This window comes from Macrotis lagotis, chromosome 3 (assembly GCF_037893015.1).
Source record: "Macrotis lagotis isolate mMagLag1 chromosome 3, bilby.v1.9.chrom.fasta, whole genome shotgun sequence".
In the NCBI taxonomy this organism is placed as follows: Eukaryota; Metazoa; Chordata; class Mammalia; order Peramelemorphia; family Peramelidae; genus Macrotis; species Macrotis lagotis.
This window is the reverse complement of record NC_133660.1, coordinates 239,270,184-239,295,896: the sequence shown is the minus strand read 5'-3', so window position 1 is coordinate 239,295,896 and position 25,713 is coordinate 239,270,184. Positions and strand designations below refer to the sequence as shown.

At 38.0% G+C, this 25,713-nt stretch overlaps 1 protein-coding gene across 3 annotated transcripts in view; it reads left to right on the top strand.

The window, feature by feature from the left end:
- The window catches only part of SBF2 (SET binding factor 2), a 483,290-nt gene that overhangs the window by 47,527 nt on the left and 410,050 nt on the right, over nt 1-25,713 (top strand). For all 3 annotated transcript variants that reach the window (XM_074230291.1, XM_074230290.1, XM_074230292.1), the window contains exon 2: nt 18,548-18,633. In XM_074230291.1, coding sequence (XP_074086392.1) covers nt 18,548-18,633 — 86 coding nt within the window. The remainder of the gene's footprint in view (nt 1-18,547; nt 18,634-25,713) is intronic.

Genomic DNA, 25,713 nt, shown 5'->3' with positions numbered 1-25,713 from the left:
TTTCATTATTTTGCTAAATGGACAAATATGAAAGCCTTTTGTAAAACAATTTCCTGTGCTTTGTTTTAGTCAATGAATAGTTTTTATTTTCCTCATCCTTTAAATTTGATTTCTATTGGCTTCATTACAGATGCTTATTTTGTAAAGTTCTAATTGGCTAATAAATTGCCTGAACTTTGTAATACCTATCTTCTTTTTTTTTAGGTTTGTTTGTTTGGTTTTTTTGGTTTGTTTTTTGTTTTGGCAAGGCATATCGGGTTAAGTGGCTTGCCCAAGGCTATGCAGCTAGGTAATTATTAAGTGACTGAGACTGGATTTGAACCCAGGTACTCCTGACTCCAGGACTGGTGCTTTATCTACTGTGCCACCTAGCCACCCCCAATACCTATTTTTTTTTTAGGTTTTTGCAAGGCAAACAGGGTTAAGTGGCTTGCCCAAGGCCACACAGCTAGGTAATTATTAAGTGTCTGAGACCGGATTTGAACCCAGGTACTCCTGACTCCAGGGCCGATGCTTTATCCACTACGCCACCTAGCCGCCCCAATACCTATCTTCTTAAAGAAAAAAGAAGCAAAATGTTTTAAATTACTTTTTTGCTAAACATGTTTTATCCATATTATATGTTGTGCAGAAATATTGAATATTGATAGGAAACTTTTATGGCCAGTAGGTGGTGCAGTGGCCTGCAGTCAGGAACTCATCTTCGTAAGTTCAAATGTGGCCTTAGACACTTGCTAGCTGTGTGATCATCGGCCAGTCACTTTACCCCTTTTGCCTCAGTTTTCTCATCTGTAAAATAAGCTAGAGAAAATGGGATCTTTGCCAAGAAAATACCAAGTGAAGTCCCACAGAGTGGGATGTGTGATTGAAAAAAATGACTGAACAACAACAAAAGATGACACAAAGCTGAGTGCCAGAGCTAATAGTTTGAATGAAAAAAATTAGGAATTCAAAATGACTGAGAGTTTGTAGTATGATGATCTAAACTAAATTTAATGAAGATATACATAAAGCCCTTATTGTGGATTAAATACACACATAATGAAAAAAAGGAAGACAGTTTAATTAGTTTAATTTTTAGATATTTAATTCATTTTAGCAAATGTTTATTAGCAGTAATTCACATGCAAAAGACTTGAGAATTTTAGTTGTTTGCAAACTTGTATTATGTCAAAAGTGTGATTTGTTGCCCAGAATACTACTGGGGTATTAGGTTGCTTTAATAAAAGTCATGTCCAGGACAAGGGAGGTAAGAGGCCCTTGTCTGTCTTGGGCTCAATTGTGGTGCCTGAATTATAAATGGTCCTTAGATAAATTATGGTGGGTGGCATCCCATATAGTGAAGATATGACATTTTTTTGTTTTTTTGTTTTTGTTTTTTTGCAAGGCAAACAGGGTTAAGTGATTTGCCAAAGGTGACACACCTAGGTAATTATTAAGTGCAGGAGGCTGGATTTGAACTCAGGTCCTCCTGACTCCAGGGTTGGTGTTCTATCTACTGTGCCACCTAGCTGCCTGATATATGACATTTTAAAAGAAAGTATTTGAAAAAATGTGTTAAAAAAAGTAGCGGGGGTGGGGGGCGGCTAGGTGGCGTAGTGGATAAAGCATCGGCCCTGGAGTCAGGAGTACCTGGGTTCAAATCCGGTCTCAGACACTTAATAATTACCTAGCTGTGTGGCCTTGGGCAAGCCACTTAACCCTGTTTGCCTTGCAAAAAAAAAAAACCCTAAAAAAACAAAACAAAAAAAAGTAGTGGACATCTTCTGTGGCTCATTAACAAAATTAGAATTGCTGGGTGGAAGTTGTAAGAAAGGCAGACTTTAAAATAAGGAAAAATTTTCTTTTTTTAAAATTTGAGATAATATTTTTATTTTATTTTTTCATATTTCTACAACAGTCATGTTATAAAAGTAAACACAACCACCCCCCCAATGAAATAGAAACCTCAAGAAAAATATAGTGAGAGAGAAAAATAAAAGTGTGCTTTAGTCTGTATTCAGAAATCATCAGCTTTGTCTTTGGGATAAACAGCATTCTTTATCATAAGTCCTTCAGAGAAATTGCTTCAATATTTTTTTTCCCACTGTTGCTATTTCAAGCTCTATTTTCTGCCATTCTATTCTTCCCCACCCCCATTTATTCTATTCTCTCTCTTCCTTTTACCCTGTCCTTCTTTAAAAGTGTGGTATCTGACTACCTTCTCCCATGATCTTCCCTCCCTTCTATCATCTCCACTCTGCCTCTCTCTCCCCCCTCCCCCCCCAGCCCCTTTCTCCCATCCCTTTTATCTCTTATTTTCCTCTAGGGTAAGATAGATTTCCATGCCCTATTGAATGTGTTTGTTATTTCTTCTCTGAGCTACTTCTGAGAGCCACTCACTCCCCCCAGACCTGCCCCTCTTCTACTTCATTGCAAAAACTTTTTCTTTCCTCTTTTGTGTGTGAAATAATCATCCATTCTATCTTTCCTTTCTCCTTTTACCAATACTTTCCTTTCTTGCCCATTAACTCCATCTTTATACTATATTATACTTTCATATTCAACTCCTTTCTGTGCCTTGTCTACATATGCTTCTTTTAACAGCTCTAATAAATGAGAAGATTCATATGAGTTATCAGTATCTTCTTCCCATGCAGGAATACAAGCCATTCAGTATCATTAAATCCCTCATAATTAGTTCTTCTCATCCACCCTATGCTTCACCTGAGTCCTGTACTTGAAGATCAAATTTTCTGTTCAGCTAATGTTGTTTTAACAGGAAAATTTGAAAATCCCTTATTTCATTGAATGTCCATCTTTTCCCTGGAAAAAGAGGATGTTCAGTTTTTCTGGGTATTTGATACTCAGTTGTAATCCAAATTCTTTTGTCTTCTGGACTATCATATTTCAAGTTCTATGAGCCCTTAATGTAGATGCTGCTAAGTCCTGTGTAATACTGACTGCAACTTCACAATTTTTGAATTGTTTCTTTCTGGATGCTTGTAATATTTTCTCCTTTACTTGGGAATTCTGGAATTTGGTTATAATATTCCTAGGGGTTATTTTGGGAGGAATCTCTTTCAGGAGGTAATTAGTGGATTCCATCAATTTCTATTTACCCTCTACTTTTAGGATATCAGAATATTAAGATATGTGCAATTTTCTGGGACAATTTCTTGAAAAATGAAATCCAGGCCTTTTCCTGGCCATGACTTTCAGGTAGATTAATAATTTTTAAATTATCTCTTCTGGATCTGGTTTCCAGTTCAGTTTCTTTTCCAGTGACATTGTTCACATTCTCTACCAGTTTTTCATTCTTTTGATTTTTAGATTATTGATTTCTCACAAAGTCATCAGCTTCCCTTACCTCCATTCTACATGTGAAGGAGTTTTCTTCAGAGAGCTTTTTTTTAAATCTCCTTTTCCATCTGTCCAATTCTGCTCATTGGCCTTAAATTTAGTTTAGATCATCCTACTATAAACTCTCAGTGTTTTTTCCATTTGACCTCTTCTGGTTTTTAAGTTGTTATTTTCTTCAGTATTTTTTAGTATTCTCCTCACCAAGCTGCTGATTTGATTTTCATGATTTTTCTGCATGACTCTCATTTCTCTTCCCAATTTTTCCTCTTCCTCCCTTATTTGATTTTCAAAAATCTTTTTTTGAACTCATCCATAGTCTGAGCCAAATTTCTATTTTTCTTGGAGCTTTGGATACAGAAGCTTTAATTTGTCATCTTCTGAGAGTTTTATTTTTTTTAAAGAAAGATTTTATTTATTTTGAGTTTTACAATTTTCCCTCCATTCTTGCTCCCCCCCCCCAAGGCATTCTGTTAGTGTTTACATTGGTTCCATGTAATACATTGATCTCAGTTGAATGTGATGACAGAGAAATCCTATTCTTAAGGAAGAAAAATAGTATGAGATAGTAAAATTATATAATAAGATAATGCTTCCCCCCCATTATATAATAAGATAATGCTTTCTTCCCCCCCCCCCCCCAATTTGATGGTACTAGTCTTTGGTCTTTGTTCAAAGTCCATAATTCTTTCTCTGGATACAGATGGTATTCTCCATTGCAGAAAGCTCAAAATTGTCCCTGGTTGTTGAACTGAAGGGATGAGCAATTCCAAGGGTTGATCATCACCTCCATGTTCCTGTTAGGGTATACAATGTTTTCTGGTTCTGCTCATCTCACTCAGCATTAGTTCATGCTAATCCCCCCAGGCTTCCCTGAATTCCCATCCCTCCTGGTTTCTAATAGAACAATAGTGTTCCATGACATACATATACCCCAGTTTGTTAAGCCATTCCCCAATTGAAGGACATTCACTTTGTTTCCAATTTTTGCCACTACAAACAGGGCTGCTATAAATATTTTTATACAAGTGATATTTTTACCCTTTTTTTTTTTATCATCTCTTCAGGGTATAGACCCAGTAGTGGTATTGCTGGGTCAAAGGGTATGCACATTTTTGTTGCCCTTTGGGCATAATCCCAAATTGCTCTCCAGAAAGATTGGATGAGTTCATAGCTCCACCAACTATGTACTAGTATCCCAGATTTCCCACATCCCTTCCAATTGATCATTGTCCTTTCTGGTCATATCATCCAGTCTGAGAGGTGTGAGGTGGTACTGAGAATGTATTTTGATCCTCCGTGGGACCAAAGTAATTGTCTATGGTTAGATTTTTTTCTTCTTATTTTTGTTCATTTCCCCTGTCATGATTGATGTTAATTCCAGGATGGAGGGTGGATTGTCCCTAACTTTTTTGAGGGTTTTTTTTGGCTGTTTTCACTGATATCTCCCCCCCATCCCCCACTGGGACCTCAGTTCCTTCAAGGTTTTATAAGAGGCTCTGACTGCTCTCCTGGCCTGTGCCCTAGTCTATGGTTCACCATAAGCACTCCCCTCTTTCCCAGAACTGTGAGGAAGGTCCCTGTTCCACTATGGCAGTATGAGGGCACAGACTGCAACCTGAATCTGAATATGGCAAAACAACAGAATCTTGCCCCTGGAGTAGCAGAGAGATCTTTGCAGTCTCCCCTGACTCTCTTAACACTCCTTTGCTGTTCATAGGGTGAGGCTACATTGAGGCTTCTGCTGAGGCCTGTGTTGTACTGAGCTCCATACTCACTCTGGTGTGGCAGAGTTTTCCTGCTGACCTTTTAAGTTGTCCTTGGCAATCCATGGGCTGAGAGGTCTAAAAACTGCCCTGCTACCATGGACTCAGGTGCCCCCAAGGACCCCAAGGGCTATTTTCTCTGGCACTGTGGGTCCAGGACTACACTGTGGCCCTTTCTAATCCTGGTGTAACAGACTTTCTCGTGGATCTTCCAGGTTGTTTTGGGCTGGAAAATTGTTTCACTCAGTCTTTCTGTGGGTTCCACCACTCTACAATTTGGTTAGAGTTATTACTTAAAGGGATTTGGAGTGGTCTGGGGGAGAGTTCCTGGGATTCCTGCTTTCACTCTGCCATCTTGGCTTTGCCAAGAATTTTCTAACAATTATAATAGGTTTTCTTTTTTTTTTGGTTATTTTATTTTTAAATTCAATTTAATTTTATTTTCAGTTCTGTATTCTTTCCTTCCCTCTTCTCCTTCCCCAATCCATTGAAAAGTCAAGAAAAAAATAAAATCTGTATGGCCAAACAAAACAAATTCGTCCATTAACCATATCTAGGAAAAATTAGGTTTCAAGTTGTATTCATAATCCATCAGTCCTCTTTCTGGAGATGAATAGCATATTTCATTATGAGTCTTTTGGAATCAGGTTTACTTTTAGGGGATAAATTCCCTGTTATTGAAAGTGTTCAGGCAGAGAATATGTGGTCCCCCCCCCCCCATTTATGATATTGTTTAGAGAATTTGTGATTTGGGTGAGATTTAAACTAGTTGGCTCTTCAAGGAGCCTGCTAATCTGAGATTACTACCCTTTGATATAAATGGGACTAATGAGACTTCTGTGTACTAATATACCAATATACCTGGATACTTTTCTGACCTCTAAATTATACTTAGAAACCAAATGTGTTTTTTTAGGTTTTAATGTCAGCCTGCTATTTGGGATGTAGTCTCAAAGATGTGGCAGATAGCCAGCAAATGCATAATTTAATTCTTTGTATTATTCAGTAATTTTCTTGGTAGTATTAAATGTGAGCCTTCAGTTTGCCAGATGTGTAAAGCATTTAAAAAAGAAAGCTACTCTGGGAAGAGTTTATCATATATTCTTGGTTAACCTCTGTGATTTGAGTCCAGTGCCAAGGACAAATATCTGTGTTTCTAATTTCTTTTTCTGTTAAATTATTTATATAACATACTTCTTGAAAATGTAATGTGCTTCTATAGTTTAGCTAGGTGGTGCAGTGTGTAGTGCACTGGCCTTGGAGGCCAGAGGACAGGGATTTGAATCCAGCCTCAGACATTTACAAGCAATTTAAACTTGGGTAAGTCACTTATCCCTGGTTGCCTCACATCCAGGGCCATCTCCAGTCATCCTGATTCACATCTGGCCACTGGACCTAGATGGCTCTGGAAGAGAAAGTGAGCCAGTGACTTAGAGAGATTTCAAACAGATAGGGAAGTTCACTCTTAGTTGAAGATATCAGGACAGGCTTCATGGAGGTTTTAAAAGATAAAAAGAGATTTCAATAGAGATGTCAGGGAGACCATTATAAATTTTTACAAAGGCTTAAGGATAGGATGAAGCAAGATGAGAATCAGGGAACGATGAGTGCCCCAATTTGACTGGACCATTGAGTCTTTGTAGAGAAAAAAATGCATGACACAGATGACATTTGAAGTCTGATCGGGACTAAGTATTCTGTCTAAGTATTCTGTACTTGATTCATTGGCTAGGGAGGAACCACTGGGAGTTTTTGAGCAGAGGAAAGCAATCAAGCTTGTGCATCAGGATGATTTTTTGGATATGACATGAAATAATTGCTCTTTTCTAATTTTCCCATCTGTGTCAGTAACTTGATTTCTTTTGTCTCATAGATTAGAGGGAGAGCATGATAGAAAAGTATTATTATAATTGGACTTGGGCTCTGAAGAGCTAGGTTTGAATACAGCTTTTCTTTTCCCTGTTGTTTCAGTCTCTTTCTGCTTGAAATGAAACTTTTTTCCTCCTGTATTCTTATTCCTTTTCTCCTTAGCTTCTGCTTCACATATAGTCTTCCACCACCTTCCTATCATATCATACTGTTTGGAATTCCCACTCAGCTATTAAACTCCTCCTCATCTGACATTTCTTCATTGCATTTTTTTTCCATTTCCCAGTGCACACAGAACCTGATTCTTTCTGGAAGACACTGTATCTTTGACTATTTTCTTCCTAACTAGATGCATTTCCTTTAATGCCTCCAAACACAGTAGGCAAAAAAAAAAAGTGGACTTGTTGCACCTCACTAATTTTAGATTATCCCTTTGCTAATAAAATAACTCAGTAGACTCTTCTCCTTTGAGTTTTACCACATACATCTACATTAGCCAGGCCAGACCTTTACCAAAGTTACTTACCTCCATATCCTTCTCTCTCTTTTTCTAAAGGACATTTCTTATCTGACTCATAGTCTTTTCTGTCTGAATATTTACATTACCACTTAGAATTTCAACCTACAGCTTGATGTCCCTTCACAAACTTGGCCTCTTGATTCATCAATCCCATTAACTTTCATGATCTACATTTTTGTTTTATCTCAACTACCCACAGGGATGGTCACGATGTTATAACTCATTATTACCCACAGCTATGCTTCCTCCCCAAGCTTCAACTTAAAAATTTCCTCTGATCATAATCACCCATCTTTCCATTTCTCTCTGTAATTCATTAAGTGGCAAAGTGAATAGAGTGTTGGGCCTGGAGTCAGGAGGCCCTGAGTTAAATCAGGCTCCAGCCATGTGATCCTGGGCAAGTCACTTCTCTTTGCCTCAGTTTTCTCAATTGTAAAATAGGTGAAAATAATAGCACCTCCTCCTTCCCAGGATTATTGTGAGGATCAAATGAGATCCTATTTGTAAAGTGTTTAGTTCAATTCCTTATCCAGACATAGGCATGTAATCAGTGTTTATTTTCTTTTTTTTTCTAAAGGCAGAACATGTGGAGTTCTAGTTTTAGTCTTTTTTTTTAGGTTTTTTTTGCAAGGCAAATGGGGTTAAGTGGCTTGCCCAAGGCCACACAGCTAGGTGATTATTAAGTGTCTGAGACCGGATTTGAACCCAGGTACTCCTGACTCCAGGGCCAGTGCTTTATCCACTAAGCCACCTAGCTGCCCCTCTGAGTTCTAGTTTTAAAGACAGCTAATTGGTGCAGTGGATGTAGGAAAGCATTAGTTTAAATCTGGCCTCAGGTATTTGCTAACTGTATGACCCTGGATAAGTCATTTAACCTCCCTCTGCTTTAAACTGTAAAATAGGAATAATAATAGTCTCTACCTTATAGAATATTGAGCATGAAAAGAGTCACAATTTGTAAAGTTCTTAAATGTTTTATCCTTCATTTTCTTTATTTTCTTTTGATTTTTTTTCAAAGCAGTGGGGTTAAGTGGCTTGCCCAAGGCCACACGGTTTGGTAATTATTGAACCCAGGTACTCCTGACTCTAAGGCTGGTGCTCTATCCACTGCGCCACCCAGCTGCCCCCTTTATCCTTCATTTTCTTTTTCCTTTTTATTTTTTTAAATTTATTTTTTATTTTCATTTTGTACAAATGTTTTTTTACATTAATAAAGTATTCTTGTTTACAAGTAAACAAAATACCCCTCCTCCCCCATGAATATAGATAGACTTGCTTGGGCGAAAAAAGTAAAGGGGAGAGAAAAAAATTAAAATAAAAAAATAATAGTAATAATTGTAGGTATGGCCAGGTGGCGCAATGGACAAAGCACCAGCCCTGGAGTCATGAGCACCCGAGTCCATATCCAGCCTCGTAAACCCAACAATCACCCAGCCATGTGACATGCAAGCCACCCGCTCCCCATTGCCCTGCAAAAACCAAAAAAAAAGAAAGAAAAAAAAGACCCAAAATAAAATAAAATAGTAATAATAGTAGGGGTGGCTGGGTGGCAGACAGAGCATTGGCCCTTGAGCCAGGAGCACCTGGGTCCAAATCCGACCCCAGACACCCAAAGATCACCCCACTATGTGGCCCCAGGCAGGCCATCCAGCCCCACTTGCCCTGCACCCTCCCCCAAATAATAATAAAAAAAAAATGTGCTTGAGTCTTTGTTCCAACACCAACAACTCTGTTATGGGTGGATCTCATTCTTTATGATAAGTCCATCACAACAGTTACTTCCATATTTTTCCACCGTTGCCATTGCTGATCGCAACTCCCTCCTTTCTTATTTCTCCACTACCATGTACTCTATTTTCTCTCTCCTTTCACTCTGACTCTGCTGTAGGGTCGCTGAGTGGCGCAGCAGACAGATCCCTGATCCTGGGGCCAAGAAGCCCTGAGCCCCCATACCACCCCCTAGGCCCAGAATCCACCTGGCCCTATGGTCCTGGGCAGGCCTTCCATTCCCAGCCCCTTGCAAGAAGAAAGAAAGAAAATGTGTTATATCTGGCCACTCTCTCCCCATGGTCCATCCTCTCCTCCTTTATTCACATCCCCACCCCTTCCCCCTGCTCCCCGCTCCTTCTTACTCCAGATGTCTATACCCTATTGAGTATATATGCTGTTTCCTCTCCTAGCCATCTCTGATGAAAGCAAAGGTTCCCTCATTCCCCCTTGCCTCCCCATTCCCATATCATTGCAATAGCTCATTGTAATAAAAAAAATCTTATGTGAAATATCTTGGACTATTCCCCCTCTCCTTTTTCTTTCTCCCATTCCGTTTCCCTTTTTTTCTATTGACTCCATTTTTACACCATATTTTATCTTCAAATTCAGTTTTCTCCTGTGCTTCAACTATAAAAGCTCTCTCTACCTGCTCTATTAACTGAGAAGGTTCATATGAGTATTATCAGTGTCATTTTTCTATGCAGGAATACATGCAGTTCATCCTCATTAAGTCCCTCATATTTCCCCCCCTCTCCTTCAATCTCCATGCTTCACCTGAGTCCTGTATCTGAAGATCAAACCTTCTGTTCAGCTCTGGCCATTCCAAAAGGAACATTTGAAATTGCCCTGGTTGATTGAAAGTCCATCTTTTTCCCTGGAAGAGGACATTCAGCCTTGCTGGGTAGTTCATTCTTGGCTGCACTCTAAGCTCTTTTGCCTTCTGGTATATTGTATTCCAAGCCCTACCAACTTCCAATGTAGCTGCTGCTAAGTCCTGTGTGATCCTGACTGCAACTCCATGATATTTGAACTGTGTCCTTCTGGCTGCTTGTAATATTTTCTCTTTGCCTTGGGAGTTCTGGAACTTGGCTATAATATTTCTAGGAGTTGGTTTTTTGGGATCTCTTTCTCTGGGGGATCGGTGGATTCTCTCCATTTCTATTTTGCCCTCTGCTTCTAGAATATCAGGGCAATTTTCCTGTAGTACTTCTTTGAAAATGCTGTCAAGGCTCTTTTCCTGATCATGACTTTCAGGTATTCCACTAATTTTTAAATTATCTTTCCTAAGTCTGTTTTCCATATCAGTTGTTTTTTCAATGAGATATTTCACATTTTCTTCTAATTTTTCATTTTTGTTTTCAAGTATTGATTCCTGATTTCTGTTAAATTCATCAATCTCCCTGAATTCTATTCTTTGTCTGAAGGATTTGTTCTCCTCAGAGAGTTTTCTTATCTCTTTTTCCATCTGGCCAATTTTGCTTTTTAAAGCATTCTTCTCCTCAATAACTTTTTGAACTGTATTATCCATTTGACCTAAGCTGGTTTTTAGCATGCTACTTTCTTCAGCATTTTTTTGGTTTTCCTTGACTAAGCTGCTGACTTCATTTTCATGTTTTTCCTGCATCTCTCTCCTTTCTTTTCCCAGTTTTTCTTCCAACTCCCTCATTTGATTTTCAAAGTATTTTTTGAGCTCTGTCATAGCCTGAGCCCAATTTCTGTTTTTCTTGGAGTCTTTAGATGCAGGAGCAGCTTGTGCTTCCTCATCTTCAGATTGAGTATTTTGATCCTTCTTGGGCTCATGAGCAAAATATTTCTCAATAGTCTTCCTTTTGTTTCTTTGCTTGCTCATTTTCCCAGCCTGGGCCTGGTTTGGGGTGCTTCCTGAGCTTTTGGGACACTCCCACAAGGGTCTCAGTGTGTGAGGCTCTGTCCTCCCTCCTGGTCTGTGAATGACCATAAGCTCCCCCCTCTGCCAAGGAGCTGATGTGTGGGGGGGCCCTGCTGTTCTATGGTGGGGCCTAGACTGGGATCAGGATCTGAATGTGGTCAGAGCCCCAGAGTCCTGTTCCAGGGGCAGAGGACAGAGCTCTGCAGTCTCTCTTCACTCCCCTCCCTCAGCTCAATGGGCTCATGCCCTGGGGGCTCCTGCTTATGGGCTCTGCCTGCTTCTGTTTCCTGGATCAGGGCTGGGGAAACACCAAGCTACTTGCTGTGTGCCCTGAGGGCTGGGCTTTGGCAGAGGTCCCCCACTGTTCCCCCACTTTGTGCCGGGTGCTCCCCGGGGTGCAGCTCAGGAGACTCCCCCGCTGCTGTGAGCTGAGACTCCCAGCGCCCTGGGGCTGCCTCGGGGAGGCTGAAGTTCTTTGGCTCTGGCGGGCCACCCCTCTGGCAGGCCGCCTCTCGGATCCCGGGGAGCAGAGCCTTTCTGCTCTTTTCCAGGTTACCTTGAGTAGGAGAACTGCCTCACTGGTTCCTTTTGTGGGTTCTGTCTCTGGAAAGTTTAGAGTCCTTAGCTGATGAGTTTTATCAGAGAGCTCCTAAGACTCGATCCCTTCTTGTCGCCATCTTGGCTCCACCCCCTTATCCTTCATTTTCAAAGAAGTTCATGACATCAGGGAAGTAATACCATGAGAAGCACACAAATTGGACTTGAGTGAAGGGGAGCTGTGCCATGTCACTGGCCTTACTTTCTCCTTTGGAGTCATCTCGGTTCAGTGGCCAGATATGAATCAGAACTACTAGAGATGGCCTGGAGGTGAAGCTGTTAGGGTTAAGTAACTTGCCCAAGGGCACACAGCTAGTAAGAGTCAGGTATCTGAGGCTGGATTCAAACTGTCCTCCTGACTCCAAGGCCAGTGCTCTATGCCCTGCACCACCTAGGTGCCCTAAAGCTTACATGTACTTCAAACTCATGGTAGATGCTTTAAGAAATGCCTGTTTCTGTTTTTTTGGGGTTTTTTTTGTTTTGTTTTGCTGGAGAAAGGTTGTTTAGATCTCTTCCTCTCTGGCCATTGCATTTATGAAGTCCTGCAATCAAAACTTCAGAACATCTCTCCTTTATCCTTCTCTCTTCTAGAATTGCCACCATTATGGTGCAGGCTCTCAATACCTCCTATCTGGACCATCACAATAACCTGCTGCTCGGTCTCCCTGCCTCTATGATTCCATACTCCAGTCTGTCTTCCACTTAGCTGTCAAATTGAGTCTCTACCCTATTCAGTAAATTGCAGTGCCTCCTACTTTCAGAATCAAATATAGAATTCTGTGTTTGACTTTTAAAGTCCTCCATAGCCTGACTTCTTCCACCTTTTTCCAGGGTTTTGATTTGTTTTTCTTTGAGTTAAGATGTAGCAGAGTTAAGTGACTTGCCCTGGATCACATAGCTAGTAAGTGATGAGGATGGATTTAAGACTAGGTCCTCTTGACTTCAGGGCTGGTGCTCTATCCCCTGAACCATCTACTTCCTCCTCTTCAGTCTTTTGTACTTGAATCCTTTCAGCCCTTCCTGCTTTTGTCTAGTAACAGGGTCTTCTGATTTCTTACAAAAGATACTACTACCTCCTGGTGGTCCTGGTCCTGGTCCTGGGAACATGTTGGCCCCCTCCCAGCTTCCTGGAGCCAAAGTTCCTTTTTCTGCAAGAAGCCTTTCCTCTCATTTTTTATTTCAATGCTTCCCTTCAGGATGACCTCCAGTGGATCCTGCATAGATTTTGTGGGTCCATAATTTATCTGGTTTAGGTTTTATGCCTTTCTTTGTTTTCCCAGTGCTTAGCATAGTTCAGCCTGGCACATAGTAGGCACTTAATTAATGCTTTTGACTGACCTTTTTCTTTTGCTGAATCAACTCATCTCCCTAAAACATTTAACATCTAAATATCTAAAGGTAGATGTTCCCCAAGACCCTTTTGTCTCTTAGGTCATTTGTCTCTTAGGTCATTAACTCCCATGGGCATATTTGAGCCTTTCTAAGTAGATGAGTTCCAGATCTCTAACATTCATTCTAGGCTTGCATTACAAATTGCTTGCTGAGCACTTTTACCTTGAGAGTACATTGGCTTCTTAACCTTAGAAGCCTCAATTCTTCTCTTAAATGGTTTAATTTGCTCCCCTAATTGCTTCTGAGAAAATTTTTTTTGTTGTGAAACTAATTCTTTTTAAAAATTTTTATTGATGTTTTACTTTTCCAAATACATGTTATGAAAAGTTTTTTGGGGGGGTTATTTATTTTATATTATTACATTAATCTTGATATGAGAGTAAACATATCCTACCCACCCAAGAAGAAGAGAGAGGGGGAAAAAATGTACTTCACTCTGTGTTCAGATTCCAATGACTCTGTCTCTGGGATGAATTGCCTTCTTTATCATAAATCCACCAAAGAAGTTGCTTCAGTATTTTTCCCACAGTTGCTATCACTAGCTGTATTTCCCTACAGTCTTTCCTCCCCACTCTCATTTATTCTATTCTCTCTCTCTCCTTTCACCCTGTTCTTGTTCAAAAGCGTGTTGTATCTGAGTTCCTCTCCCACAATCTTCACTCTTTTCTATTATCTACTCTCCCCTTCCCTCCCCCATTCCCCCTTATCCCATCCCTTTCTTCTCATTTTTTCTCTAGGGTAAGATAGATTTCTATACCCTGTTGAGTGTGTATATTATTTCCTGTCAGCCATTTCTGATGAGAATGAAGGCTCACTCATTCTCCTTTGTCTTCTCTCGTTCCACCACACTTTTTCTTGACTCTTATGTGAAATATCTTAGCCCCCTTCTTCCTCTCTTTTCTCTTCCTCCCAGTACTTTATCATCCATTGACTCCATCTTTTTACTATATTATACCATTATATTCAACTCCTTCCTGTACCTTGTCTATAGATGCTCCTTCTGACTGCTCCTATAAATGAGAAAGTTCATATGAGTTATCAGTATCTTCTTCCCATGCAGGAATACAAACAGTTCAGCATCATTAAGTTCTTCATAGTTAGTCCTTCTCTTCCACCCTCTCTATGGTTCACCAGAGTCCTGTACTTGGAGATCAAACTTTCTGTTCAGCCTTGGTTGTTTCAGTAGGAAATTTTGAAAGTCCCTTGTTTTATTGAAAGTTCATTTTTTTGTCCTAAAAGAGGATATTCAGTTTTGCTGGATAGTTGGTTCTTGGTTGTAAATCAAGATCTTTTGCCTTCCGGAATATCATTCTAAGCCCTACAAGCCCTTTAATGTAGATGCTGCCAGATCCCATGTAATCCTGACTGTTGAACCACAGTAGTTGAATTGTTTGTTTCTGGCAGCTTTTAGTATTTTCTCTTCGACTTGGGAGTTTTGGAATTTGGCTATAATAGTCCTGAAAGTTTTTCTTTTGAGATCTCTTTCAGGAGGTGACCAGTGAATTCCCTCAATTTCTATTTTCCCCCCTGCTTCTAGAATCTCAGGGCAATTTTGCTGTTTTATTTCTTGAAAATGAAGTCTAGGTTCTTTTCCTGGTTGTGACTTTCAGGTAGCCTAATAATTTTTTTTTATTTAGGTTTTTTCAAGGCAAATGGGGTTAAGTGGCTTGCCCAAGGCCACACAGCTAGGTAATTATTAAGTGTCTGAGACTGGATTTGAACCCAGGTACTCCTGACTCCAGGGCCAGTGCTTTATCCACTGTGCCACCTAGCCGCCCCGTTGCATAAATTATATTCACCTTTTTCAATAAAAACAAAATTCACAGTAAAGTCAACATTTGAATTAATAGTGATACCTGCAGTGCAATAATTATTTGATATATCTAAAACAGAACAAACTTGAGTTTGGACATATTTTCAGTTCTTTGAAGCCAGTGTCAGGGCTTATGCAGCTTTGTAGGCCTTCCAGAACCTAGGAGAGTAGATTACATGCAATCAACAAATGCTACTTGTTTGATTGATCACGAATTATATTTCATTCGAGTCAAAAAATATTCCAGAAATAAGATTTGCAAGAGGTGCTTTTCAAAAACTGAATAAAGAATTGCTTTGTTTATTGCAAGATTGTCTTCTAACTTCACATCTTTAATTCTTGAGAATATTTATAGATTTACATTGTAGTTGTTAATTTCAGATTTAAAAAAATGCTTTTGAATAAAGCAAGGAATAGAAACATAACAAGTTTACATTTAAAGAGAAAAAATAAAGAGTTAATATAGCTTAGACAGTGTTATCTATGGTTTGCAAGTAAAAAAACAATTTAATCATATTTCTCATTAATTTGGAATGCAAAATGCATTAGCAGTTCACTTCTGGAATTTAAAGGGCATGAAAGAGATGACATTTTGACCCAAAATGGGACAAAGATTTATGCAAGAAAGTGGATAGAGGGATGGGTATTTAGGAAATGATATATCTTAAACATTGTTTAAAGGGGAAGAGTATTTTCTGCTGTGGGATTAACAAGGAAAAGGTGATGGATTTCTTATACACTCTTATTTAAAGGGAATTATTCTTTTGTGTTGTGAGAGTCAACAGGGCATGGTGGATAGAGAGAACCAGCCTGAAAACCAGAAAGACCTCGTTTCAAGTCCCACTTCTCACACATACTCTGGAATCCTGGAAAAGTACCTTCTCTCAGTGGCTGAACTAGCTCTTTAAGACCCTAAATTGTAGAGAATATAAAGGGAGTTTTCTCATCTGAAATTAGTTCCCTATACTAATGAAATCACAGATCCAGTTCTTAGGCTTACCTGTTAAAATATTTAGTCAATTCATTTAACATCAGTGTTGATTATTTGCATGTTCATTACCCATTTAAAAGTTTTAAAATCTTTCTGGAGTTCTTTTTAACATTTACCCTTTCAGGACTTGCCTTTCCTCATGGTTAAATAGAGTTTATTGAAGGAATGAAAATTAATTTTAAATCTTAATATGAAGCATTGGCAAAGTGAATCACATAACCCCCAAAATTGTGGCCTTGTTGGACATGGAGTTAGAACCGCCTGTGTTCAGAATCCATCTTACACTTAATGCACTATGTAGTTTCCCTGAGCCTCTGAGAGGTCTGTAATGTATCCTTGCCTACATTGTGGAGGGGTTGTGAGCTTAGTCTGTGCATCCAGTTCTCACAACAAGAGAGTCAGTTGACAAAACGGGGTACAATTATCCCAGGAGGATAGAGTTTATGTTCAACTTGTGGCTGCCCCACTCCAAGGCAGAAGAAGGGAGGAGGAGGAGTGCTTTGCCCACTGCCTTACTGCCTTTTCTCTCAGCTTTCACCCTTTTCATCTCACCAAGTTGTTTTAGATGTCCAGTGTTAGATAAATTTGGACCATGTACTATTGATATTTGTGGAGGTGGATCACAATTTCAGCTTCTTCTTAGTTTTGTAGGTGCAGGTTTAAAACACTCAACAGTCTTGTATACTTTCCAGTCAATTCACCATTCCTTTTGCTGGACCTTGGTTCTTAAGATTAAGGATTTCTTATCTACTCCTTCAGAGAAAAGTATCCTTTACTTCTGGGGAATATTTTTTCCTATAGTGCCCTCTTCCTCTCCCCTTTTAGTTTCTGGAATAAGTCCCCTTGTGTGCCTCATTTTGGGGGACTCCATTAGACTTCTTCTGATTGGCAAATGCCTAAAAAGACTGACTTTTTAGGCTTCTCCACACCATTCTGTAGTGTCAAATCTTCCTGGTTTTCTCTAAGAATTTTCCCTTCTCTTGATCTTTAAAATACTTTACTAAAAACTATCCTGCACTTTCTGATTAGTGCATCTTGAATATTCTGTTCATTCTCTTGTCTCTCCCTTCAGATCTTTAAATTTTAATTACTTTTAGTTCTCCACAACTATCTGCTGTCTCTGCTAACCCCTTTTCTTTATCCATATATGTTTATTTATTCTAGTTATACAACTTCTCTGACATGTAATGTCACCTTTTCCTTCTCAGAGCCCCATCCAATTTCAGGTTAACAACACCTTTCACATGTTTTGTTTTATTAATCTCCTGGCTGATCATCATTTCCCTTCTCTCTCTAATCCATAATGTATCCTACAAAATAATTTTCCTAAGGCACAAGATTGAATATGATACTCCCTTGCTCAAAAAACTTCAATGGTTTTCTCTTGCTAATGATACAGTCTCCTCAAGTAGGTATTTCGGGCTCTTCACCCTCTGATTTCTTTCTCCCTGTCCACCTTATTTTTATTATTTCCAGAAACTGATATATCATCTCCTGTTTCCATGCTCTTCACAAAAGTTGTTTTTCTCTGGAATTTATTTCCTCTTCATTTCAATCTTTATCTTTTTTTAGTGCTTACTTTAGGTACCATCTCCTCTGAAAAGTCTTCCTTGAATTCCCTCCCCTTTGCAACTAAAAGTTTTATCTTCTTTTCCAGAAAGCCCTGGCATACTCTCTGTGAAGTTCAGGCACACCTTATAGATGAGGACTTTTTTGGGGAAGTACTATAATGATATTAATCAAGAATAAATGTTTGCCTGAAAAAAGAAGTTGAAGTGGTTGGTATCTTGATCAGATCTAAAAATATCTAACAAACAGCCTCAGTTTTCCATGCAATGTCAAAAGAACAGGAGAAAGCTCCCTAAGATTAGATTTTTAAAATACTTTTTGACTCTCTCAGGAATTTTTTTTTTTTTAAGGTTTTTGCAAGGCAAACGGGATTAAGTGGCTTGCCCAAGGCCTCACAGCTCGGTAATTATTAAGTGTCTGAGACCGGATTTGAACTCAGGTACTCCTGACTCCAAGGCTGGTGCTTTATCCACTATGCCACCTAGCTCTCTCTCTCTCTCTCTCTCTCTCTCTCTCTCTCTCTCTCTCTCTCCCCGGAATTCTTTTGAAATCTGAGACCAATTTATATATTTTTTTTCTTTGAGACCTTGAATATAGCAGTTTTGACTTTATTGTTTAATAACTCTACTGATTTCTAGTGATCTCTTCTGCTTTCCTAAGTATTCATCAACCATTTCTTTAATGTTCTGTTTTAGAATTTTGTGGAGAATTAATGTCAGGGTCATTAATCTAAAATTTTTGAGCTATATTTTTTATAGTTTTTGAAAATTGAGATATTTTTACAAATCTATTTTCTTTGAGTCAAAGGATTACCTTTAGTTATAACCATCCATAAGCTTTTTTTTTTGACATTCTGAAAATAGTCATAGGAACCTATATAAGTAAGATGTGCATAAGCATGCTTAATAAATATTTATTGGATTGCTTGCTGAAAGTTAATGTAAGTGGTTTGTTGAATTGTTTTTAAAATAGTTAAACTTTGCTAGTTGACATTTTACATTATAATTGCAATTCTCCTTGAATTTCTTTACAGGTTCTGCAGAAGGAATGGGAAAAATAATCCAGAGGTTTCCACAGAAGGATTGGGATGATACACCTTTTCCACAAGGAATTGAATTGGTAAGGTGTTGCTTCATCTCATTCTTTAAAACAATAATGTTATGTCTCAGGCATTACATCTAGGGTTAATTTGATCTTTTAATTGTATCAAACTTCAGATTACTGTAATACTTCAAAAAATATAGTTTCATCAGTATGTTTATCCTTTTCATAGATAAAGTTTTTAACATCTCCTTAATGTGGTAGATACTCTTCATGAATAGTTGTGTTTCCACATTTCAGCACCTAATGTTTAACTTTCTTTTGGAGAGTCTTTCTGCAATTTAGGAGTTTGTTAGGACAGCAGCTCCTGGGTTCCTACTTTCCAGCTTTAGAACCTGTCAAACCTTGTGCTATTTTAGAACAGTCTTTGAGAACCCTATATCATTTTCATATCAGAGGAAGCACTGGAGAAGGGATTTTGTTGGAGGCTAGTTCTAGTAATGATGTTAAAAAATACCCATTAATTTGATTAAGAGCATCTTCTTTTGCTTCCTTGTTCTCATAATGTATTTCCCTTTAGCAAATCATAAGCATTAGAAATTGTTTCTGGTCCTTCTCTTATTGAAACAAACTCAGCATTTGGCTTCCATCTCTTCAACATTACCACCTTTACAGACATACTAGCTCTCAGAATTAGAATGGAATTTAGAGGTTATCCAATCCAATCTGCTCCTGAACAACTCTTCTCTCCTTAAAGTACGTGACAAGTGAGTATTCAGTTTCCAATTGAACTCTCCCCAGGTGTTATAAATGGCTCATAATGATAAAAACTTAGCCTGAAATGCTTGAATAGCTTTTATTAATTAACTTTTCTGCAGAAAAAGGCTATCACCCCTAGTGGGAAAAGCCTCAAAGTGTGTCAATGTCCAGTCTTATATACAGTTTGATAGGTGTCTCCTCTCCTCCAAACCAGACATTAGTTTGAATCATCAGGGTTACAATATAATTGCTATGATGATCCTCAATTGTCACAGGGGGATTGTATGGTAATATGTATGGACCTCATTAAGCAAGCGCACTTGCAGAGGTCAGGAGCTCTAGGTCAACCCAGATTAGTTGGAGCAGGCCTTGGTCTGGGCATTTTTAGATCTGTTTGGAAGACCTCTCCTGGTTCTGTATTTCCTTTATCTCCCCTTTTGTCTTACTGTCACATACTTGCACACAAAGCACAAGAACCACAGACAGGGCTCGGTTTTTTAATGTATATCTTAGACAGCCTTCTCCCTATGGAAACCAAACCAACCTTTTCTCCCACCAGGGAAAGGAAGCTCTGTGCTGTCTCTGGAGCATTGTGCTCAATTCTGTGCTCTATGTTTAGTGTCTTTAGCATCCTGGAGAATAACCAGAGGAGGATAACAAGGACTGACAGTAGCTTCTGGATCTTGCTAAATGAGGATCTGTTTGAGACCCTGCGACCATAGTCTCCGAGAAGAGGAGATTTGGGGGGGACATTATAACTGTCTATAGCTGTTTGAAAGAATGGCCTATATGGTAGTAAAGGTATGATAAGATTTGTTCTTCTGGGCTTCAGAGGCCAGAATTAAGAGCAGTGTGCAGAAATGGAAAAGAGGCAGATTTAAGTTTAATATAAGAAGAAACTCCTAATACATAGTTTTAGTAAAAGAATGGATTACCTAAGGAGGTGGAGGGTTTTCCTTTCTTGGAATCTTAAAGAGAAGGTTGTATAGATGACTAAATGCAGATTCTTAGAGGACGGGCCTTGAATAGCCATCTAGACCAATTCAGTCCTTAGAAACAGTTCCTTCTGCACCATACCCCCCCAAAACTGGTCATCCAGACTAAACTAACATCAGTGACTAAACTGTCACTATTCTTTAATCCCAAAGCCCCACTACTAGGTATGTATTCCAGGGTTATTGACAAACAATAAAATCCCTTATACATCAGAATAATCATAGCAGCACTTTTTGTGATAATCAAGAACTAGAAACAGAGTAGATTCCCATTGATTAAGGAATGACTAAACAGTATAAAAATAAATAGTATATTAATGTTAATAATATTACTGGGGAATAAGATATAACTCATAAGAAAAATTAAGAGAATTATGGAAAAATATATGTGAACTGATGCGAAATGGAACAAACAGAACTAGGAAAACAATTTACATGACAGTGACAGTATAAATGGAAAGAACAAAATAAGTGAAACTAAAGACTGAATAATTATAATGACTAATAGTAACCCCGAATAAGAGGTGAGAAAATGTACTTTCCTCTTCTTTTTGTGGAGATGTGGAACTAAGGGTGTAGAATATCGCATGTATTTTCAGACACAATTGATATGTTGGTTGGTTTTACTGAACTTCTTTCCTCTCTTAAAATTTTTTTTTGGTGATGGAGAAAAGTTATATAGGTGGAAATCAGAGTGAGGTGAAATGAAAACTGTCAATAAAAGTTTTGAAAAAAATGAAAATGGTAGAATATTTGGTTTTTGATTTTTGATCTATGCTCTTCTGATTTTTTTTTGGTCCTTCTCGTTCCCACCTTCTTAACTTTTCTGCCATGGAGTTAACACACAAGCAGTCAACACAGTTTAATAGTCTGCCGTTTCATATTGCCTAACTGTCCCTTCTTGAGTTTTGCATGTGTCTTTCTGTTGAGCTTTGTAGGAGTATAGATGTGTTGCTATGGTCACTATTTGAAACCTGAACAAAGCATCTATGACTACTCTTTCAGTCACCCAAAGGGTCACCTTCAATTCTAGCTGCAGTGATATAGAACACTTGCCAAATTATAATGAAATTATTAGTGTTCTTTTTCTTTAGAAACTGCTGTGCTAATGAATTAGAAATTTTCCTTTCTGCTGCTCAGGCTGTTAGGGAGTAAGGATATTTTGCTGTTTGGGGAAAGCATGAAGGAGGACTCACTGAAGTGGGGTTATATTGCTAGATATAACCCTTCTACAAACAATAATATTTATTTCTGTAAGACTGTTTGAAGGCTGAACTCTGCAAATACTAGTTAATTGTTATTATATTGATAGCAGGCCCAGAGTCCAGGTTCTGAGTTTGGCTATTTTGCCAATTAATTCTATATCCCAGAAGACAAATCAGGAGCTTTATAGGAGTTAAAACTACAAGGTACATTTTATTTCTATCGGTCAAAGATTTGTAATTTATTTTGTGTCCTGGACCCTTTGATAGGATGGTGAACATTAATAGATCCTTTTCAGAATAATATTTTAAAATGCATATAACAAAAGTACACAAAATTACAAAGGAATCTAGTTACTTTGAATAGTTGTCACAATAATACAAAAAAATTGAATCCTAGGTTTAGAATTCCTAATGTAGTTGAATCTTCACATTTTACAAATGAAGAAACAGAGGCCTAGAAAAATAATTTATCTTTGAGAAAGACATTTTCCCTCTCTGTGTCTCAGTTTCCTCATCTTTTAACATGAGGCACTTTGATTAAATGACCTATAAATCTATATCCAACACTTTTATTTTTTTAGTATTTTTAAATTTTATTTTATTTTTATTAAAGATTTTTATTTACTTTGTTTTACAATTTTTCTCCTAATCTTACTTCCCTCCCCCCACCCCTTACAGAAGGCAATTTGCCAATCTTTACATTGTTTCCATGGTATACATTGATCTAAATTGAATGCTAACACTCCTTTATTATCAAAGATTTTATTTGATTTTTAAGTCTGTATGATGTTGATTTTTCTATAATTATTCTACAATCTAAATTATCTGATGTCTTTTTTCAAAATAGTGTTATATGCATTTTAAAATATTATTCTGTGTGTTTCTGTTAATTTGAGGATTGCTTCTTTCCTGAATGTACTATCAATTAACAGATGTATCTATATAATGTTATATAGTCTTATTTCTTTCACAAACCCTCTAAGTTCCCTTGAGAATTGAGATTATTTTGTTTGCATTTGTATCCTTAGCATATAGCATAGTGCTTTTTTTTTGTTTGAATCTAGATCTAGAATTGAAAAAGAAGATAGAAAGTACTTATATAGTTCCTAACCACATCATAAAGCTCATCTATGATATTGACAGCAGGTCGTCCTTGCAGCCTGTGTGTGAGGATTTCTAGCAAGAGGTAATATATTGCTCCCATTTCATTTGGGATGGCTCAGATGTCCTATTCCATTTGGGATGACTGACAGGGAACTTTCCCATTCTTTGGACTGAAACATATTTCCTTATAACTTTTGCTTTTGGTTCAGTTCTGACCCCCCTTCCATCAAAAAACCCCCTAAATCTCATCTTTCTTCCTGGAATGCCAGTCCTTCAAATATTTCACATTTGCTAACATGTCTCTCTCAAGCTAAACAGCTTCAGTTCCTTCAGAAGATCCTTGTTATTAACTTTAACCTCTAGTAAGCTCAGGTTTTGGAGTCCAAGGCATTGGATTCACATAACTTTTGCTGCTTCTGTGATTTAACCTCTTTGAGTTTTCATTTCCACAAGCATCAATTAAACACTTGTGTTGTGCCAGCACCTGTGGTAGGTGCTGTAGATATAAATACAAAAAATTAAATAAATCCTGTCTTCTGGATACAGTCAGTGTTGGAGGAGGCCCTAGAGACCAGTGGTAGAAGGTGGTGGCACTTATTGTTTGTCCTTCCTTCTCAGAGAGGACCATGACATCAAGGAGTGAAGCCAGGCCATACATGTGAATTGTATTTCAGTGAGGCTGGGCTGTGCAAAGTCACCAAAGTCACTTTCATCTCTGGAGGCATCAGCGTCCAGTGACAAGCTGAGCCTTAAAGGAAGGCTGAGATAATAGAAGGTAGAGGGAAGAAGAAATCCCTTCTGTCCCTGGGTAGGCCAGGTCATGTAGGTAGGAACACCCAAGGAATTGGTGTCAGGGGGAAGGGCAAAAAGAAGAATAAAATTGGAAAGCTAGATCTACATTGTGAAGGACATTCAGTTACAAAAAGAAGAGTTTATATTTTAGTGATAACAAAGATACCTTGGAATTTATTGACTAGTTGAGTGAGATGATTAGAGGTTCTTTAGGGATATCATTGTCAGCTGAGTGGAGGATCTATTGAGAGGTGAGAGACTTGAGTCAGGGGAATTAATTGGGGGCTTCTATAATCAGATAAGAAGTAATGGAGGTCATAACTTGGGCAGGGTCCATATAGGGGGGGAAAAAGGGATGTATATGAGAGATATTGTGGAGATAGAGCTGAGATGGTTTGGCAGCAGAATATGAGGAATGGGATTGTTGAATTGTCCAGGCATTAAGTCATGGACTGTCCATGGGGTTTTCTTGCAAAGGGGCTAGAGTAGTTTGCCATTTTTTCTCCAGTTCAGGGAGATTGAAAAAAGTGGAAGATGATATTAATATTGTAAACCTGAGTGACTGGAAAGGATTTTAGATATTTAATGCTATTCTAGGGCTCCAGAAATAGAATATATTAGATAAAGGGCGCGACTGTGGCCCACTTCACTTTGGACAGTGTATTTCTAGGACCTTACTGCTGGGTTGCCATATAATAGGTGCTTAGACTTTATCTGTTGAATTAAATTGAAGTCTTCTCTTTCGTAGACTTTAACCTATTTACTTTGACCTATTTACATTGAAGACCCAAATCAGAAATTTAAATTTCCATATCTTCAAAGCTCTTTCATTCACTAGCTAATGAAATTCTATCCTTAAGAATCAGGATTTTTTTTGTTACTAAAATTTATATTTCCCATGGAGAAATAACACTTTAGGTTATAAATAATTGCTTATTGGATCTGAAAAATACTGTTGTAAGGGAAGAAGCACTTGTATTAACTTCCTACCTAAAGGGGAAGACTGGATTATACTTTGACAGCCCTTGCATTCAAATAATTTCAGTTGGTTGAAATTATTTTTAAATGACACTGCTTCTCTCCATGCAGTATACCCAGTGTTAAAATAAAATTCAGTATTAAATGCAAATTATATCAGTTCTCTATAGTTAAAATGTAAGATTCAGTATGAAATAAGCATGATGAGACAGCATTTTATCCTATCACCTGTCTGCCAGGAATGGAGATTGTATCTGTCCCCAAGAAGTTAATAAAGCAAGACAAAGAATGTAAAGGAATATAAAGTGACTTAGGGAAAGGTGATCTTCAGACAACACCTGGAATATTATGTTCTGTTCTCAACTAAAGATAGAAAGGACCTTGATAGGGGATTCAGAAGACAAATTTATATCATGAAGAATGTCATATGAGGAACTAGGAATAGTTAGCCAAAAGAACAAAAGACTTGATGGGGTTAATATTTGGAGAATAATGGAGTATAACTGTCAAATATTTGAAAGGCTCTGGACTCACTAAATGACCTTGAGATTCCTTCCAATTTTGAATTTATATGATTCTGAAGAAGAATGATATTTAAGCTTTCAAATTCTAAATTTAACTTTTTAATTTGCCATTTTCTCCCATAGTAATTACCTTATGCTTTTGCTTTACTTGTCCTTTACCAAGAAATGGTGAACTTTAATTTGGTTGGATTTTAAAAATAAAAATATGAAAATAAGCTTAACCTTACATAATAACTGCTCTTCCAATTTGAAGTTATTTTTATTTTTTGTATATTTTTGTCAAGCATGGAAACCACAGACAGTCATACAAATAAATCTGAGTTAATTTTAGGGTCAATATTCAAAGAACAGTAGAATAATAGTATTGCAGAGTCATTCTATGGCTTTAGTCTATTTCTGGACTATGGGAACAAATGTTTTCTGGGGCCAGGTTCTGAAGCTTCAGCAAAATATTGTTGTTTTACCATTAGTTAGTGTTCAGCTGTCTTGAGGTCTGAGACATTTTCTGAACTGAGCAGTTCTTCTCAGTCTAATGGGGAAATGGGAAAGAGGAGGTGATGATGATATAATGAGTGAGAGAATAAAGAACAGGCCTCCCCTAGACACTTTGACTAGAATACAATGAGCCCCAGCTATTCTGCTTTCCAAGAAGTATGCTTTAGCAGAGCAGACCTAAAGGACCTGTTATTTTCCATCACTAACAATCCTATTCCATTAGAATATTCCATTTAAATTTTATGAATTTGAAATTTTATAATCCAGTTTATCAGATTTATTGTCTCGTGTGTGGAGCACTTGCGT